Here is an 18,116-nt window from a genome sequence, read left to right as displayed (position 1 = left end):
ATATTTAAATTTAAGTAGCCACGTGTGCCTAGTGGCTATTATGTTGGACAACACAGTGTAGAAAGTTCTCCCTCGCAGAGTCCCAACAGAAAACAGATGGAACATTCAAATTAGGATAATTCAAGGAGAATTTATTTATAAAGAGACTTTTTCCAAATGTGTGGGCAGCTTTAAGGGAACCACAAGAGAGAGTGCAATTAACTGTGGTAGTGACATGGGAGCAATGGTGAGACAGATTTGATGGGATATTCATAGTTGAGATTATAATCCTGGATCACATTGGGACAGTATTTATAACGTGCAATAAAACTTTTAATGGCATTTCATTGAATGAAATCTATGTTCAGAGCTGTTCTTTTCAATAAAGTCTTTCCTGACAGTTTATTTACTTATGAGGAATGTGATTGCTTTCCCTGTACAGTGCTGATCTGTGCTGTGTTTTCTGTTTTTCACCCGGTACTCCACTGTGAGTGGTACCTTTTCCATTAGAGGGATTGTGCTGACTTAATGATGACTCCTATCAAGTCTCCTTTAAGAAGCATCCTCTCTTCTGAGCACCTAGAATGTAGGCAGACTCTGACTGTTATCTGTGGTTATGTTTTAATATCCTGCCCTTTCTGTCCCTTACTTCAGTATACACAATTCACCTTCAGTCCTAGCTCATTGCTTGATGATTTGTTAAGGCTTTGAAAACAGAAGGAATGAGGGCTTTTAAGCAGGATGGGACTATTTCTCCTTGCTTTATTTATTTTTATGCCATGCAAAAGGAATAAAGAGGCATAAAATGGCTTGACTGAGCCAAATAAATCTGGATAAATAGAACAAGGACCCAATAAAAAGCTGGAGGTGAAAAGAAGAAAGGTGGGGGTTGGGGGGAGGATACAGGGAAGGAAGAAGGGAAGATTTTATACTTTCTGTAATGATAGGGGCTGTTTGTTATTACCTAGAGAACAAAATGTCTTTGACCCAATGAAAAACTTTTAACTAAGATTAAGCTCTGAGTAGAAATTAGGAAATCATCTTTACAGTCCTTATTTAATCCCTTCAGGTTGTCGCCTCCTGTCATCCTTTATTGAAATTTTGTATGCCACTGCGATTTGCTCTAAGAAGGTTGACATCTTTTACTTGTTTTGATGAATCTTCTCACAGAAGCTAGTGAGTTTCTATGATCAACACAGCAGGAATCTCCCATATTATTTATGATGTCCTGTGTGTCTTAGGGTGGGGGCCCTTCGTCTGTCCCACCCCTGACTCCTTTGATTATCTCTGTTTTCATAAAGTTGAAAGAGACAACCAAAGCTACACTGCATGAAACTGGAAAATATGGGCTAGGTTATTTAGGTAAAATTAGAAACTGTCTTATATAGCCCATTGTGTATCTGTTTATGCCATTGCCTTACATGGCTCTGCATTAACTTTTTATAATTCTCTACTGCTACCATGGATAATGCTGCTCAGGAGCTGTGAAGGTAGCCACAACTTTCATCTGGGTAATTGCCACCATTGCTTTTATTGCTCTGACATCTATTTATCTCTATTTCTCCCTCCCTCTTCTCTCCACTTCCTCACTAGATACAGTCTCCATCGTGTACACATTGCACACTCATTGTCAAAAAGAAAAAGTGGTAAAAGACTTATTAGTCCTCTATTGTGTGTCCCCCTTGAAGGCATCTGGAAATGTGTGTGACCAACATTTGGCTATCATAGTACCTAAGAATTGTTACTGGAATTTAGTAGACAGGGGCCCATGGATGCCAAACATCTTGCAGTGTGTGATGATCTTAAATGATAGTGATTTTTTTTCCATCTTAAATATCAGTAACACCATTACTGAGAAAATCTAGGTGTAACTGAGGTTTAGGTGGGTACCAGTAACCTCAGCTAGTAGAGGGTTTTAGCTGTGCTTAATGGGTAGATTCTAAAATCTCCTCAAGAATCTAGTATGACACCTTCCTGGCATTTGGTAGGCCCCTAATAAAACCATGTTGTGTTTTGAATAAAGTTCAAAATGGGAGAAATAGTCCCATCCTGCTTAAAGAGGACTAGTCCTTATAGAGGACTAGTCAACACCATTCAGTAAGTCATCTGCAAGTTACTTTCAGGAATAGAAAAAAAATAAGCTTAATAAGCTTTACTTGTCAATATCAAGATGCTAACAGTATTGTAAGAGTGATGAACCTGCATAGAAACAAGTATATTGGGAAATTTTCAAAGTGCTATTGGAACAAGGAAAGGTGAGAGTTTACTCTTGAGCAGAGTTGGTGGGGAAAACTCTTTATGGAAACCATTGAGGAACAGGTGGATTTTAACAGCAGGTTATTTTGGTAGACACTTGCTGAAGTCGAGAGTACATTATATATACAAGGACTTGGGAGAAGAGATAGACATGACTAGGAATATTGTTACGGGGAAGGATAGTACTTGAGAAGATGTGACAGAATATCGGACTAAAAAAGATAGGTTGGGATAGAGTACAGATGGTCCTGAACTTCTTGTAAAGAAGTCTTTTCACTGGAAGCTATGGATTTATGTGTGAATGTAGTCATTGGGCGCAATATATGACACACTGCCTAATGGGCTATACTTTGCCTCAGTTTCCTTCTTCATGGAGTCTGTGCTGTAAACTCCCTCAGTTATCAGAGGCTTAAACTTACCGTCCTGATTTTCAAGGTCTCCTCTCAAGAGCCCTTTTCAGTTTATTAATTTAAATGGTAGCAATTTTCTCAGAGGTGAATCGCATAATGATTTTTTTCAATCTTTTTTATACAAGATAGCACTGAAAAAAAGTATGATTAGATTCAATTCGGTTGTCTCCCACAAAAGTAATATGTAGAAAATACCAACCAAGGTGACTCTCTGTGTGCTTAATAGCCTAAAGATTTAGGTTAAGGATATAACAGAGAACTATTCTGCTTAAAAAATGAAAAGGTGTTGCACAAATTATCTTAAAGAGCCAAAAACAGCGTCCAGTTCCTACTTGAAACAATTTGTTCTTGGAATATTGTCAGCTAAAATTGTGGTCAACTTTTGCAAATTGTATGAATTTGCACTGCATATTTTATTTAGTGTTTAGCAAAACTCCAATATGGCTCTGCATAACTTACACAATACACCATGAAAATGACTTCAGAAACTCCCACAGAAGTTGACAAATTGGGCATCTAATGCTTTTAAGCTAATTGCATGCTTAGAGGTTAAAAAGTCGACTTGTTAAGAATGAAGATCAGAGTTTCTTGGAGATAATGCTCTGCCGGCTGCCACACTGAATGCAACCCAGCCCTGTATCAGAAATATTACAGAAGCTTAAGGAAGAAAATAATGTGAGCTTTAATCACCATTCTACTTAGTCTTAAGTGAAGTGCTCATGAATCATATGCAATATCATAGCAGTTTTGAAACCTATTCTTGAATTTTCAAGCTGTTATTTTCAGGAAATTTAGAAAGCAAATTGCTAAGTGATAAAGAGTAATTTGATACCATTGCTTATGCTATTTTTCCCCTCTTTTTCAGACTGGAAAAAAGGAAAGGAGTAATACCCTGAATATTGCAATAGACAATATGTGCAAGAAGACAAGAGACCTTCGCAGACAGGTGAGGGATGAGAGACATGGAGACAGAAACACCATACAAAACGAACTTTTTTTCCACTGCTAGCATATTTACTTCTTGTTTTTGTTCTTTTTCAATTAATTTAGAACACAAAACTATAACAATAAATATATACCTGCCATATTTACATACCTCAACCTTTTTTGTGGCAAACATAAAATAGGAAAAAGAGCATGTGACTTAATATCAGGCAGAGTTACACTAGAATTACACTCAAGTGCTGGCCCTGCCTTCATCAGCTGTGTGATCTTGGGGATAAAATAATCTTTTTGAACATCTCTGAACCTATAAAATGGAATTAATAATACATAATAGGACTGTGAGGGTTAAATGAAATGCCGATCAGTGCCTGCTATGTAGTGATTTGTTTAGGAAATTTTGGTAAATTGAATCTATTATGTTAAAAATTGAGTTTATCACGCATATGCTTATAGCAAACAGCTAGCAATCAGAGACATACCAATTTGCCCTTTCGATTCTTTTCAGAATGCTTCAAAAATTAGTTTCTGTTTAAGCTAAGGCTACTTTGTAACCTTAGGTCATCAGGAACACCGGATTAGGAAGGATTTCATTAGATAATTTAGCAGTCTAGTATTATGCCACAGGTCAATTTTTTCCTTCTAGAAACTGAAGACAGCTATTTTCAAAGACTGTGCTTTCCATTATTTTCCACTCTTTAATAACCAGAGTTCTTTTTCATGTATAACTTTAACTTGGTCACCAGTAACTCATAAAAGAGAGGCAAAAGCTTTTCAACCGTAAGCTTTTAATGCAATATATTATTGTAGTTTAATGGGAAGATTTAGTAAAATTGCCTGAGCAATTTTTTAATTCAGAGGTAGATTTGGAAATGGAATAAATAGGGATCCCTCAGCCAGTTAATATTAGCTGTAGAAAAACAATTTTGAGGGCTGGGAAAATTCCAGTTTCTCGACTTTATGGCCTTAATGTGAAGTCTATTTCTACTGTCAGCATTTAGAATCATGGAAGGTAAGAGTTGCAAACAGCTTAGCACAACCTGTCTTACAATGTGGATGAGAAAGCCTGCCTTTGTGGTGAGGTGACCTGCCTAAGGAGGAAGGGGCATCGAACTGACACCAGGTCATAACTTATACCAATTCAGAAGTTTTACCCACAGGGCCATCCTTTCTCTTCATTGCAGGACTTCTATTTTCAATATTCTTCAGGATTTCTACCCAGTCTGTTCCTCTTGGGACTTGGAAAGTTGTTTCTGTGAGCTATCAACAATTATGTCTTTCATTCCTGCCTCATCCCTCTATACTGCCTTCAACAAGGTTATGCAGAAAGTGTTAATCTACATTTATATCTCCAAAGCTTTGGAGTCATTTATAAAAAAAATCAAGATAAAGCAACCCATTATATGTAGGTTTATCAGATTTAGCAAATAAAATCAGAAGATACCCAGTTAAATTTGACTTTCAGGAATTAATAAGGAACATGTTTAAATATGTCCCAAATATTGCATGGGACATAATTATATTAAAAAGTAGCATGTTTAGGAGCACCTGGGTGGTTCAGTTGGTTAAGTGTCCAACTTTGGCTCAAGTCATGATATCATGGTTCATAGGATGGAGCCCTGCATCTGACTCTGCTTTGACTTAGTACGGAGCCTGCTTGAGATTCTCTTTCGTCTGTCTCTCCGCCCTCCCCCACTCATGCTTTCTCTCTGTCTCTCACAAAATAAATAAATAAACTTAAAAAAATAGTGTGTGTGTATGAAATTGGAACTTGGCTAGGCATCTTGTATTTAATCTTGCAATTCTATCTGTGTTTTCACCTCACTAACAGTGTGATATAGAAAGAGCATGAGGGATTACTAATACTTTTCTTTATAGTAAAGGGATATTTCCAGCCTTTAGAAAACTGCTGTGTTCCAGAAGTATGAAAATTCTCTATGGTTTCATAGGTCAGCATATTCATTGTTTTGATGAAGTGTCGTTGCTTAACAAACCACTGCAAACTATAGCAGCCTTTTATTACGTTTCATGATTCCACAGGCTGGCTGGGGGTAAGCAGAGCCATTTTTGTAGTGTTTTCACTTGTGGTCTCCCATGTAGTGGCAGTCAAAGGGTGACTGTGTCTGGGTTCAGGGCTGGTCATTTGAGGCCTCAGTGCTTCTTCTTCTTCTTCTTCCCTCTCTCCATGTGGTGTCTGATCTCCTAGGACCCCTTCATGTGGCTGCTCTTTCCAGCAGGGTAGCCTGGATTTCTTGCATGATAGTTTAAGGCTCCAAGAAAGATGAAATGGAAGCTTCCAGACTTTCTTAATGCTTAAGCTCCAAAGTTACCAGGATGCCATTTCTTCCCCATTCTATAGATAAAAATAGTTATGAATCCTGCCCCAGGTCAAGAAGAGTAAGTAGAAGTTCAAAAAGTGACACATGTGTATAGGATGACGTGGGATTGTTAGAAGTTTGTCTCTGGACACATTCTTGGTCTTTGATTTTGGTGAGGTAGTTGCTGTGATTCATTCTCAGTATCCTTACTTGCCCTCCCTAAGACTTCATTTTCCATCCTGCTGTTTATTCTTTTGCAATAATAAAAACTAGTTCAACAGCAACATGAGGCATCTCCACCTCTTCTTATTCTTGCAAAGTTTATCAAGCAGTTTGTTTTAAGCATCTTATATACACTCTTTCACACAGCAAGAAGAAAGCCCCTACCCTTAAACTGCTTTTCTTGGGAATATTTAATGTTCATATATTGTAGGTCTGTTTTTATTTGCATGTTTGTTTTTAGTAGACAATGATCAGAACACATCTTCTTGCCCATTCATGTAATCTCCTTGCTTACCCATGGCTTGTCCCTCAACAACGCAGAAACATTTTAGCTCTGGTTCAGAGAATCATTGGACATCTATGAGGAATTAGGGGAAGCAAATTATACATTTTGGGGCAACAATATGAAATGTCATAGAAAGTGACCTAGTGTTTATTTATCTGAACCTAATTGCTTTGTGACTTTTCCGCCTGTTGTGCTAGAGAACAAAGACAAAAGTCCTTGGCACGGTGTTCCAGATTCTCTGTGATCTGGCCCTGACTTGAATCAACGTTATTCGTAATGTTCCTTCTCCTTTTTCAGTTTTTTCAGTTCCTCCCCGTCACCACACCACACATTAACCTGACTAAAGAGTTGGGGCACCTGGGTGGTTCAGTCAGTTAAACCTGACTAAAGAATCTACTTACTAGTCACCAAATTTTCCATCACCTCCCTCCCCCCAAAACACATGTATCTTTGTATATATAATTTGTTTAACTTGGTGTTTTTTCTGTTCCTCTTACTGACCCCACCCAACCCCTAATCAACCTTAGGAACTTCAAGACTAATGTAAATGCTACTTCTTGCATGAAACCATTAGCATTTTCACCAGGTGGAATTATTATTTTTATTCCTGGAGCACTCAGAGCACATGTAATTCTTTTATAGTAGTGATCATATTCTGCTTGTATTTTTCTTTTTTAATGGATTTTTCTTCCCACTGGATTTTTAAATCCTTAAAGTGATAGTTATAACAATATCTTTCATTTAGTAATGCTTTCCAAAGCTCTCTACCAGCTCTTTACATTAGTCCTTACATTATTGATTTTTATTTCTTAAAGAAGAAGTAATGTCATAGCATTTTTACATCAGTGTCTTAGGTAAGTCGATTTACTGAACAATATTTTGCTAACTGGTAGAGCTGAAGTTTGAACCCAAGTCCATCCAACCCCTGCCCAAATTTGTAAACACCAGATGAGGGGTCAGGGATAATAGCCTATTCACCCTAAAAACTCCTAGTGCCTCATAAACTGATTTACCATTCTAATTTTTTTCTTCCTTGCTCTTTATTTTACAAGTTTTTAATTAAAATTTTTTCTTCTTTAGTCTCCTTCCCATCACTTATTTGGGAACTGCATAACCATTAAAATTCTTAATAAAGGAGGAAGATTTTTAAACCTCATTTCTTCATTTAAAAAATTAAGGCAATAGAATATATTCCATTTCTACTGTATTAGGCAGAGTGAAACACACATTTTGAGATTTCACTAAAGGCAAATTGAAAATTTTATTTGTGTATATTGAGAAAAAATAGCCTATTTTATAAATGCCAAAGTAAGGACTTGAGATATGTCAAATCAAGTAGGGTACTGATAAAAGCAGACAAAACAAAAACTTGACTGATTCATTAGTTGCTCATTTGCTGAATCGCTATCTCCATCTCTTTCCCATTTTGATAGTACCAGTGCCACACTTAGAAAAAAATACCTATGTCTTTATAGCTCTTCTTCATCATCCTTGTAATTGAATATTAACTTTCCATAAGATACAAGTCTCATTAAATTGGCACAGTAGGTTTACGTTGAATTAATTATTGGGTGATTTAGTTCCTATTAGTCAATTGAAGTTTGACAGTCACATTTTGCTATTTGACTTAAAATCAAAATGGCATCAATATACACATATATAAATGTTTCTAGCTCCCTGAGAACAATTCTTTTCTGAAACACTTTCTTTTCTTTCCATTCCTCTTCCCCTCACAGTTTTGTTCTTTCTATTCTCTTATTTGGTGGTAGTAGGGGGGTGGGCAGGGCTATCTGATAGTTTTCACAAACAGCTTTTACTTTTGGGTTTCAATTGTAGAGAAATATTTTATTTGAGATTCCAAACCACTTACATCAGTGGGAAATAGAAAAATTGATGTCTCAAAGCCTTTTATTAAACTGTAGTGAGAAAAGATGGAAAGCCCCTCAGTCTGATTTTGTGCCTGACATCTTTCATGCCTGGCCACAAACACGTATTTATTGAAAATACATACCTCTAACTCCTATTGGCCTCCCACTAACTTCAGATTTTAGTGCTGCAGCCTCTAAGGGTGTCCTATTTTTACATTGGAATGTTGGATTCTTCTTTAAAGTTTTTTTATATATCACTCAAATGAAAGGAATGAATTTTTCCATTGGGCTGAAAAATAATATGGAAATAAATAAGATAGAGGCCTCTTAGGTGTTATACACAGATATAGATGACTGTACAATAGAAATTGAAAAAAAAACGTATGTCAGAATATGCCATAACATCTAAAGAAAATTACATAGCATAGCATTCGAAGCCTTCCATATCTTGTCCCTATTTGTAGTTCTAGTCCTATATCATGGTAATTCCTCTGACACAGTCAGCATAGTACTGGGGATGGCGGTATCAGAATCAGTAGTGTGCAAAGCAGAAGTGGTAATGTGTGGTCATCACTGGGTAGTTTATGTAAGACATCCATCTATTACTTGGCATATGACCAAACATTACCGCCAAACAACTGTGTCTGTTTTATATCAGATTCCCCTGAAAGCAGATCCTGAGACCAGAACCTTAGGCAGGTAGTTTACTTAGGAGGCAATTCCAAGAAGCAAGTGTAAGAGAACATGAAGTGTAAGAGAACAGGCAAGAAAAGAGGAGAGGATATGCTCTTTGAAGTCACTACTGTCACTAACAGAATCTTAACTCCGACAGAATTTTGAAAGCATTGGCACAGAACTTATTTGTAAGCTCATTTCCCAGTCCTTCTGTCTTGTCCTCCTGAACATAATACCACACCTCCATGGTGTACCTTTTACATTTACTGTGTTTTGGATTTAGCAGCACGCCTTAGAATAAAGCAACAAATGTGTTCCTAACATAGTTTAGTTAAAATAATAATAATAATTTAGCCAAAGAATATCTGTATTTATTACTTAATAATAGTAAATCAGCTATACCTCAAGCCTGTTTCAGCACTTGTGTATGGAATGAAGGATTGAATGAATAGCAGGGAAAACATAGTAGAACACCTTTTGGGGGGGGGGGAACCAACTAGTAAATACCATTAAAATGAAGGGAAGACAAATGGTAGCACTACAGAGGGGAAATAGACAGACCATAACAAACGTATCCAGGTACTGGAAGACTGTTAAAATTATTCATAAATTTATAAAAATTGGCACAATGTGGGACAATGGCTATTCTCTAGATTTTTGTATGGTGATAAAACAAAATATATTTTTTAGAAGCACAAGAAGACAGTCTAACTCTCTGGATATAGTTGTAGATGGGAACACACATCAAAGTCTCATCTCCCATTCATTCTCCAAACCATCACAATATGACTCCTGGTTTCACTTTCCACTCAAACTGGTCTCACTAAGTTTATCAATGACCTCTTAGTGGTCAAATCCATCAGACAAATCTGATTTCTTTTTATTTAACTTATCTTTAAAATTAAACTCCGAAACTCATCTTTTTTTTTGAAATTTCTTCCCTGTCAGTTTCCTTATTTTCCCTTACTGTAACATTTGATGACTCTCACCCCCCCACTAAGGGACCATGTATTTTCATCTTGATGTATTTCATAAGATCTTGCTGTAGTAGAAAGGTAAAGAGATAATGTTGAGAAACAATTACTGAGTTTAATGGAACCAAATACAAAGAAAAGATCAAATGCAGAGAAGAGATTCAACAAGTTCATAATGTGGGTATTATAATTGCATCTAGTAGGATAAGTTCATTTGGAAAGCATTGACACAGATTTATTGGAATATTTCTCTTTTAGTTGTTGGTCATTTGCTCTCTTTGTTTTTTGGCCATCATCTCAGTCTCTTTTTAGATCCTACTCTTCCATCTGCATGATTTCCACTTATGGTAGTATTTCCTAAGTTTTAATTCTTGGACATCTCCTCACTGTGCATCTCCCTCTGTGTGATCCTGTCTACCTCCTTGGCTTGAAAAACCTCCCGTATGTATGTTGGCTGTTAATTGCATAGCTTTAGTGCAGATCTCCTCTTAGCCCTCCTTCTATATATGCTGGTTACAAATGAAAGAAAAAGAGGATAAAGGGGAGGGATGGTCATTGAAAACTCTTCCCCCTCTGAGATTCCTTCTACTTTTATGTATCTGGAACTAACATAACTAGTAGCTCCCAGCTCAAGTCCTAACTTATGATTCTTTGTCTGACTTCTCTGGTCCACTTTTGATGGACATCAAACACATTGTTCATTCACTCAAGGTCTTCCCCTTGCCTTGTAAGTCCTTACCACTCTGCACCCTGTCCTAGTAAGTTCTCAGATGATATTAATCAGTTGCCATTAGTGATTTGCCTTTCTGCATGCTAAGTAGATTCTTTCCTGGGGGATCTTCCCACAGCCTTTGTGAAATTGTTAGAAACCAGAAAATTTCACAGTTCTTCTGCCTGCATGTAGGCAGAGATATTTTTTTCTCCTGGAAATCTGTAATTATTATGGATTTATTATACTATAAATATTACAAGAATATAGTGGGTTTTTTTTCAGGCAGCCACATTATTTAATATTCTCCTGTATTCCAAAACTAGGGTAACTATCTTTTGGTTTTAAAGAGTACCCTAAAGTATACATTATAAATTTCCCATATGATATTGTATGATAATGTATAGAAGAAATTAAATTCAGTGAGGAGGTTGACTAAAAAATTGGGGAGCTATTCATAGTCATTGACATTGTTGATGAAACATTTCAAGATATTGTGATCCTTTAGGGCTCAATATATTATACAAATACAATGCATTAATTTTCCAATGCAGTTTTAAATTTCAGAAAATATCTGCTGAATAGGGTAATTGCCTGATTGTCATTTATGAGCTTCCACATAATCTAATTTAAAAGAACTAATTGTAGCAGAATGTTATACTTGTTTAATAATTTAAGGTGTAAGGGCAAGAACAATTAATGCAGATGAAGAAAATTGGACATCAAACTCATTTATTATTCTCCTTGCTCTATTAATCTGTTATCAACTGGCATAATCGGTGATCTAACTTGGTTTAATTACCATGAAGACTACAATTTAGCTAATCAAAATTTATCATCAGTTCCTCCAACAAAGTAGAAAACATTTTATAATTTTGTAATTATGAAAATACATGATGTACAATGTTGTTTGTACACATGCATAAACATTACAATAGTGTGGTATTTTTTGATGGAAAATGGAGTATTATTACTTATAATCTGACCTCTGGGCTAAGTATAACTTAAGAATAAAGGCAAATTTTGAGAATAAGAAAGCTATTCCTCAATGACTTTTTTTCTTGGATATTTTGTTTGTTTTAACATTGGTTTTTTTTTTTAATTTTTAAAAAAGTGTTTATTTATTTGTGATGGAGAGACAGAGTGAGCGGGGGGGAGGGGGAGCAGAGAAAGAGGGAGACGTAGAATTGGAAGCAGGTTCCAGGCTTTGAGCTGTCTGCACAGAGCCTGACATGGGGCTTGAACTCATGAACTGTGAGATCATGACCTGAGCTGAAGTCGGACGCTTAACCACCTCAGCCACCCAGGTGCCCCAGTTTGTTTTAACTTTGTAAGTGACATTCATACACAGTCTTAAGTATTATTACTTAGAGATTGTGTGAAAATACATAAGATGAATTTTGTAACTACTGGGATTATAAAAATAGGAAATAACATGAACCGTTTCCTGAAAAAAAAATGAATTTTTTATTTCTCCTCAGCTCCGTAAGGCTATTATAGATCATGTGTCAGACTCCTTTTTGGATACAACGGTCCCACTTTTGGTTCTCATTGAAGCTGCCAAGAATGGCCGGGAAAAGGAAATAAAAGAATATGCTTCGATATTTCGTGAGCACACCAGCAGGCTTATAGAGGTAAGCATACTAGAACTGTAACTGCCCTAAATCTAGGAGAATGAGGCTCTCATTCCCCATTTACAGTTGACTTGTACTCAGATAAAAACTTTTGACAACTTACTGCAAAAGAAGCAAAGTTTAAATTGTTTTTTTTTTAATGCATATTTTGTTCAGAGCTACACACATACACACTCACACACACAATGGTTAAATGCAGATATTTTGTTTTATCTTTACAAATATTTTCTTCATATTCTAACATAAAAGTATCAAATACTCTACCTCATGCCATTTTTATTGTTTCTCTACCATCTTTTTGTGGTTGTATTACTCTTCCAGATTTTCAAATCATATTCAACTATGAAGAAAAAGAATGTAAGATTACAGGGGTAGAAAAATCCAGAATAAATAAGTGAGGATAGTAGATTGGTCCATGTGCCAATAGAGGCAAGAGATGAAAAAACTATCATTTTCTTCAGCTTGGAAACTGGAAGCATGAAAATGCCGCGTGATTTGGTGGCAAGGTGTGTTATATTGCTGAAAGGGCCATAAAGTGCTAGACAATTCCTAGGAAACAGAGAAGAAACCTATTATATTATGAGGATCAGTAATGCAGGCATAGTAGAAGAATGAGTGTCAATGGAAGGATTTCTAAAACCAATAATGTGACAGTTCTCACAAAGCCAGGAACCCACGGAAGAAGGGAAAATCCGCCTGACCAGATTTGTTTACCAGAGCTGATACACTGCTAACATCCATCAGCATGACTGTACCAGTTGTTTATGGCTAGTGTCTGTTCTCAGTGTCAGTGCCATGCCGTACTGATTATTAAATCTTCTGACTGCCACACCTTCACATACTTACTGGCCATGAACTTTGTGGTGAAATATGTTTAGGGGCTCAAATTGTTTGGTAACCTTGTGAGTTAGAAATAGACAGAACCTGACTTAGAATCATAGCATTTGATATAACATCTATTAACGGAGAGGATTTTCCCAACATCTTAAATGTGGATCCCTGGGAAGGAAGTTTCCAATGTAACTAGCGTTTTCACTGCAAACTTTCTGCTTCCTAGTCTTCATATCTAAAAAATGAAAGGAGTTGATAAATAGCTAATTACTAAGATCTTGTCAGCCCTAAAACTGACCTACCTCCAACTTTGAAATTGACTTTGAACTTCCCAACAACTCTGCATGACAGGATATCTGTTACATTGTTATCTGTTATATTGTTACATTTATATAGAAATAAAGCTACAAACCCAAACCAGTCCAATTGGAGATGGGGCTGATTTCCAGGCTTACAATTTTTAACTAATTCATTCAATTATTTATATAGTTCTAGCTTTATTTATTCCCTCTTGTAGTCTTCCTCAAATATGTATGCACTCTTCCCACAGAGAAATGTTAAAAGTAAGAGGCAAAGCAGAAGGAGCAGGTCATTAAAGGCACCTAAGTATAGCCCCTGATAATCATAAACATTTTTTTCTAAAAATGTGTTCTCTAAGCTGAAGGTACATCAAATTATGAAAACAACTTGTCGGTGACATATTCTAAAAGTAAAATTGGTGTCTGCTAATAAAGTTGCATCCCTATTCCTATTTATTATTTTAGAAATATGTTTCTTAGTTGCTTAGTCTATGAAACATAAATCTCATAAGGTGCTCAATAAAGAAGGGCCCTTTAATTACACAATTTTGGAGAAATAGTTGTATCTATTTCTCCTCTTGGAGATTTTACAGTTCTGAAAAATCCATAGATTTTTCAATTAAGTCAGAATTTTCCCCAAATCAGTTTACCTGAGGAGTTATTCTTCCATGACACTTATTACTAAGGCAGTGCCTTGAAGGAACACTTGAAAATGCTATCTTAGGGGCGCCTGGGTGGCTTGGTCAGTTACATGTCTGACTCTTTGTTTCAGCTCAGGTCACGTATTCTATAGTGAAGAGCCTGCTTGGGATTTTCTCTCTCCCTCTCTCTCTCTGCCCCTCCCCCTGCTTATGCTCTATCTCTCCCAAAATAAATAAATAAACTTTAAAAAATGCTACCTTAATGTATTGAGAATAATGGTTTATTATTATGTAGACAGAACCCTGAGAATGTGTTTTAAATATTCAACGTTCTTGAAAATTCTGTATTTCATGTGATCACTGAAAGAATAGAAAGATTTTATAATTTTGAGCTACTGGGGACTGAGAATGAGTCTTATCTAACTTTGAATGTCTCCTTCACATGTACGATGCGATTATGCTAGCTTTGCACTCTCGTAGTTCTCCCTCCCTCTGGTACTACTGAGAAACTCGTCGAAGGCGTTTTCAGTTCCAGTTAGATTATACCATGTAACAGTCCATCTTCAAACTTAGTGGCTTCAAACAACCATTTATTATTCTTTCATTATGGGTTGACTGGGCAGATGGGCAACTCTCACTTAGGTTTTCTCATGTAATTACTGTTAAATAATGGCTAGGGTTGGAACCCTCGAGAGGTTTGACTGGGCTAGATATAGAAAATGGCACAGTTACACGACTGGAGGAAGTGAATGATAACTGTCAGCTGGGAGCTTAGCTGTGGCTCTTCACTAGGGCACCAATACATGGCCTTTCTATGTGGCTTTAGCTTCTTGCAAAATTATTGCTGGTTCTGAGATGAGAAGTCGCAAAAGCAAGTTAGAAACAGGAAGTATAAGCTTACATCCTCTTAAGACTTGGGCCTGAAATAGGCAGAATACCACTTCCACTGTATATTATTAGTCAAGGAATCATAAAGCCTGCCCAAATCTGAAGGGAGGCAGGGAGGCATGAAACTTCACCTTTCAACGGACAGACTAGCAAAGTGTTTACAGCTACCTTTGATCTACTATACTTCTCAGGATTTCATTTGTTTGATATAAAGTGAAGGTAAACAAGATAATATCTAAGGTCACTGCCAGCTTTTAAAATTTTATGGTATAACAAATATTTTTTTACAATTGGGAGACTTCTAATTTTCTAAGAGATAGAGACTGGAGGAAAATACTTTTTAAGTATACTGCTTATCCACTACGTTGTTTAACAAAACATGGGCACCTGGGTGGCTCAGTCACTTGAGTGTCTGACTTCAGCTCCAGTCATGATTTCATGGTTCATGGGTTTGAGCCCCACATTGGGCTCTGTGCTGACAGTGTGGAGCCTACTTTGGATTCTCTGTCTCCCTTCTCTCTGTGCCCCTTCCCTGCTTGCTCTCTCTCTCTCTCTCTCTCTCTCTCAAAAAAAAAAGCAAAACAAACAAAGAAACAAACAAATAAAACACACTGCACTTATCTCCCAGGAAAATTTCTTTTTGGAAGGAGCTGTCTAACAAAGGCAATAGAGAAAATCATCATTAATTTACTACAAACATTCCGCCAGAAGTGTCTGTGACAGAGTCTGGGGAAATAGGAGAACTTAAATACATCAGTTTCAGAAGACACTGTGAGTTTACTTTGTCTAGATTGTTTACCGATCCACCTTTGTTTTCACTACCACCTGTCCACCCAGACCACTTATACCCATCTTATTCCCAAACTGTGTAATTTGACAGAGTAGGACAGAAAGTCTTAGATTCTAAATGACCTCAAGGAAAAGCTATTTTCAACATGTCTGGGTTTTGATACCTCAACTGTGTTTGTCAGAGAAATCTAAAATCAGTGAACTTGTTAAAGTAAGACTTAAATGGAAAGAAAAGTCCATTTTTAAAGAATTCCTATCAGATCTTTGAAGAAAAACTTCATGCTATTAAAGGAATACTCTGGAAAATGGTTAAAGTTGCAACTTTTACCAAAAAGAGAGTAAAAACTGTATGGGAACACAAACAAACAAACAAAAAAAGCATTAAGAAATTCTTGGGGCGCCTGGGTGGCTTGGTCGGTTAAGCGTCTGACTTCGGCTCAGGTCATGATCTCACGGCCCGTGAGTTCGAGCCCCGTGTCGGGCTCTGTGCTGACCGCTCAGAGCCTGCAGCCTGTTTCAGATTCTGTGTCTCCCTCTCTCTCTGCCCCTCCCCTGTTCATGCTCTGTCTCTCTCTGTCTCAAAAATAAATAAACATTGAAAAAAAATTAAAAAAAAAAAAAAGAAATTCTATGGATAATAATTAGGCAAACAAAAGGATATGGGGTTTGGGGAAAATAAATAGAGATGAGGAACAGAGTAGCCAATAAATTGGGCCTGAATATTCCCATCGTCTAGTGGGGTCATATCTGAGGTCTCCTATTGTATTATCATGCAGTTTGGTATAAAATGATAATGGGTGAAGTGATGGTTATAAAACCCTAGGTAGTGTCAATAACTGGAGAACCTAGATTCTTGAGGCTAATTTTGTTTCACTATGTTGAACTGAGTAACTATTATGCAAAGCTTATCCTACTTTGAACATCCCAGTTACTCTGTGTAACTTGGGATCCACCCAGCCACAGTGGGAATGAGAAGGAGTCAAAAAGTTTGCATAATAAGATAAAAAGAGAGAAGGAGGGAAAACCATAAGAAACTAATAAGTATAGGGAACAAACTTAGGATTGCTGGAGGAGTGATTGGGGTGGATGGGGTAAATGAGTGATGGGCATTAAGGAGGACACTTGTTGTAATGAGCCCTGGGTGTTATATGCAATTGATGAATTACTAAATTCCACCCATGAAACTAATAGTACACTATATATTAACTAGAATTTAAATAAAATCTTGAAAGAAGAAAAAGGTTGGAATTTTAAAACTCATCTTTACAAAGTGATTAGCATCTAATGACAAATGTGCCATTGAATTATACTCCCCATTATTTTGATCTTGCATTGATGGTAAATTAAGGCACCATCAACTCTGGTGAATTCCACCAATAATGCCTATTAAAATTAAAGTTTAAAATATTAATTTTATCTTAAAAATTACAATATTTAGATTCTAGAGAGTAAGAATTTTACCTGTCATCACTATGAGCCTATTCTGTTAGCCAAGTCTATACAGCTAGTACTCAATAAATCGGTATTGAATGAAGGAACACAATGATAACACTAGCTCAATTTTCTTTCTCTCTAAAAAGTTATCTTTGGGGATTCCAGTAACTGGACTTGGAACATATGTCTGAGCCCAATTTTTTAGTAGAGTGCCTTCCTGCTTCAGTGAACATGAATACTTTAAAATAATTCTTCACAATGATATTAGCAAATACCTTTGCCATCAAAAGCAAACACTATAAACCCTACTCCAGATCTCTCTCCGAAGGAATTTGTCACCATTAGATAACATTTTTAAAGAAGTTTGCCCACTTCAGAGATACAGTTTGTAACTTTAATGCAGTAATATAACTGTTATTCAGAAGAATGCCATTGCATTCAATACATGTATTGCTTATTATAATGGCTGTTATTTAATATTTCTTTAAAATTACATTCTAAAAACTCCACTATTATTTTTGAACCATATTACAACGTGTTCTCAGCAATCAGTTCATGCTGAACACTACATAGTTGCTATCAACTAAAAAGGTAAAATCTCCGGTTTATCCCATGGGTTTTACCATATTAATTCTCATTAAATATGACAGTGTTAATGATCTAGGCCTGAAAATTTTCTGCAAATTAACTTTCTCTGTGTGCAAAGCCAGCTTCATCAGTGCTTTGACTTATTCATCAAAAATTCATCTGTCTTGATGTACCTTATTTTAGTAAGTTTCATGGGAGCCTTTCATCAAAAAGGAAAAAGTGGGTGGACATTTAATTATAATACTTCCCTCCAACCTACAAAGCTGATTGTTCCCACTCACAAAATGGCGAGCCGGATTTAGCAAAGCCCCAGTGCCAAGAGAGAAGGCTGGAGAGGGGACTCTTGCTGTTTGCAAGAAGTGCTCATTGCTCC

The 18,116-nt window shown here is 36.5% G+C and overlaps 1 protein-coding gene across 7 annotated transcripts in view; it reads left to right on the top strand.

Moving 5' to 3' along the window:
* Positions 1 to 18,116, top strand: part of CTNNA3 (catenin alpha 3) — a 1,731,503-nt gene that overhangs the window by 909,442 nt on the left and 803,945 nt on the right. For 6 of the 7 annotated variants that reach the window (XM_053207653.1, XM_027062103.2, XM_053207654.1 and 3 more), the window contains 2 exons: positions 3,511 to 3,591; positions 12,121 to 12,273. In XM_053207653.1, coding sequence (XP_053063628.1) covers positions 3,511 to 3,591; positions 12,121 to 12,273 — 234 coding nt within the window. Of the gene's footprint in view, positions 1 to 63; positions 566 to 3,510; positions 3,592 to 12,120; positions 12,274 to 18,116 lie in introns of those variants that run through there. The other variant, XM_053207657.1, reaches the window with a different exon arrangement.

The sequence above is a fragment of the Acinonyx jubatus genome, chromosome D2, assembly GCF_027475565.1.
Source record: "Acinonyx jubatus isolate Ajub_Pintada_27869175 chromosome D2, VMU_Ajub_asm_v1.0, whole genome shotgun sequence".
NCBI classification, from domain to species: domain Eukaryota; kingdom Metazoa; phylum Chordata; class Mammalia; order Carnivora; family Felidae; genus Acinonyx; species Acinonyx jubatus.
The sequence above is the reverse complement of the archived record's forward strand: the minus strand, read 5'-3'. Positions and strand labels throughout refer to the sequence as shown.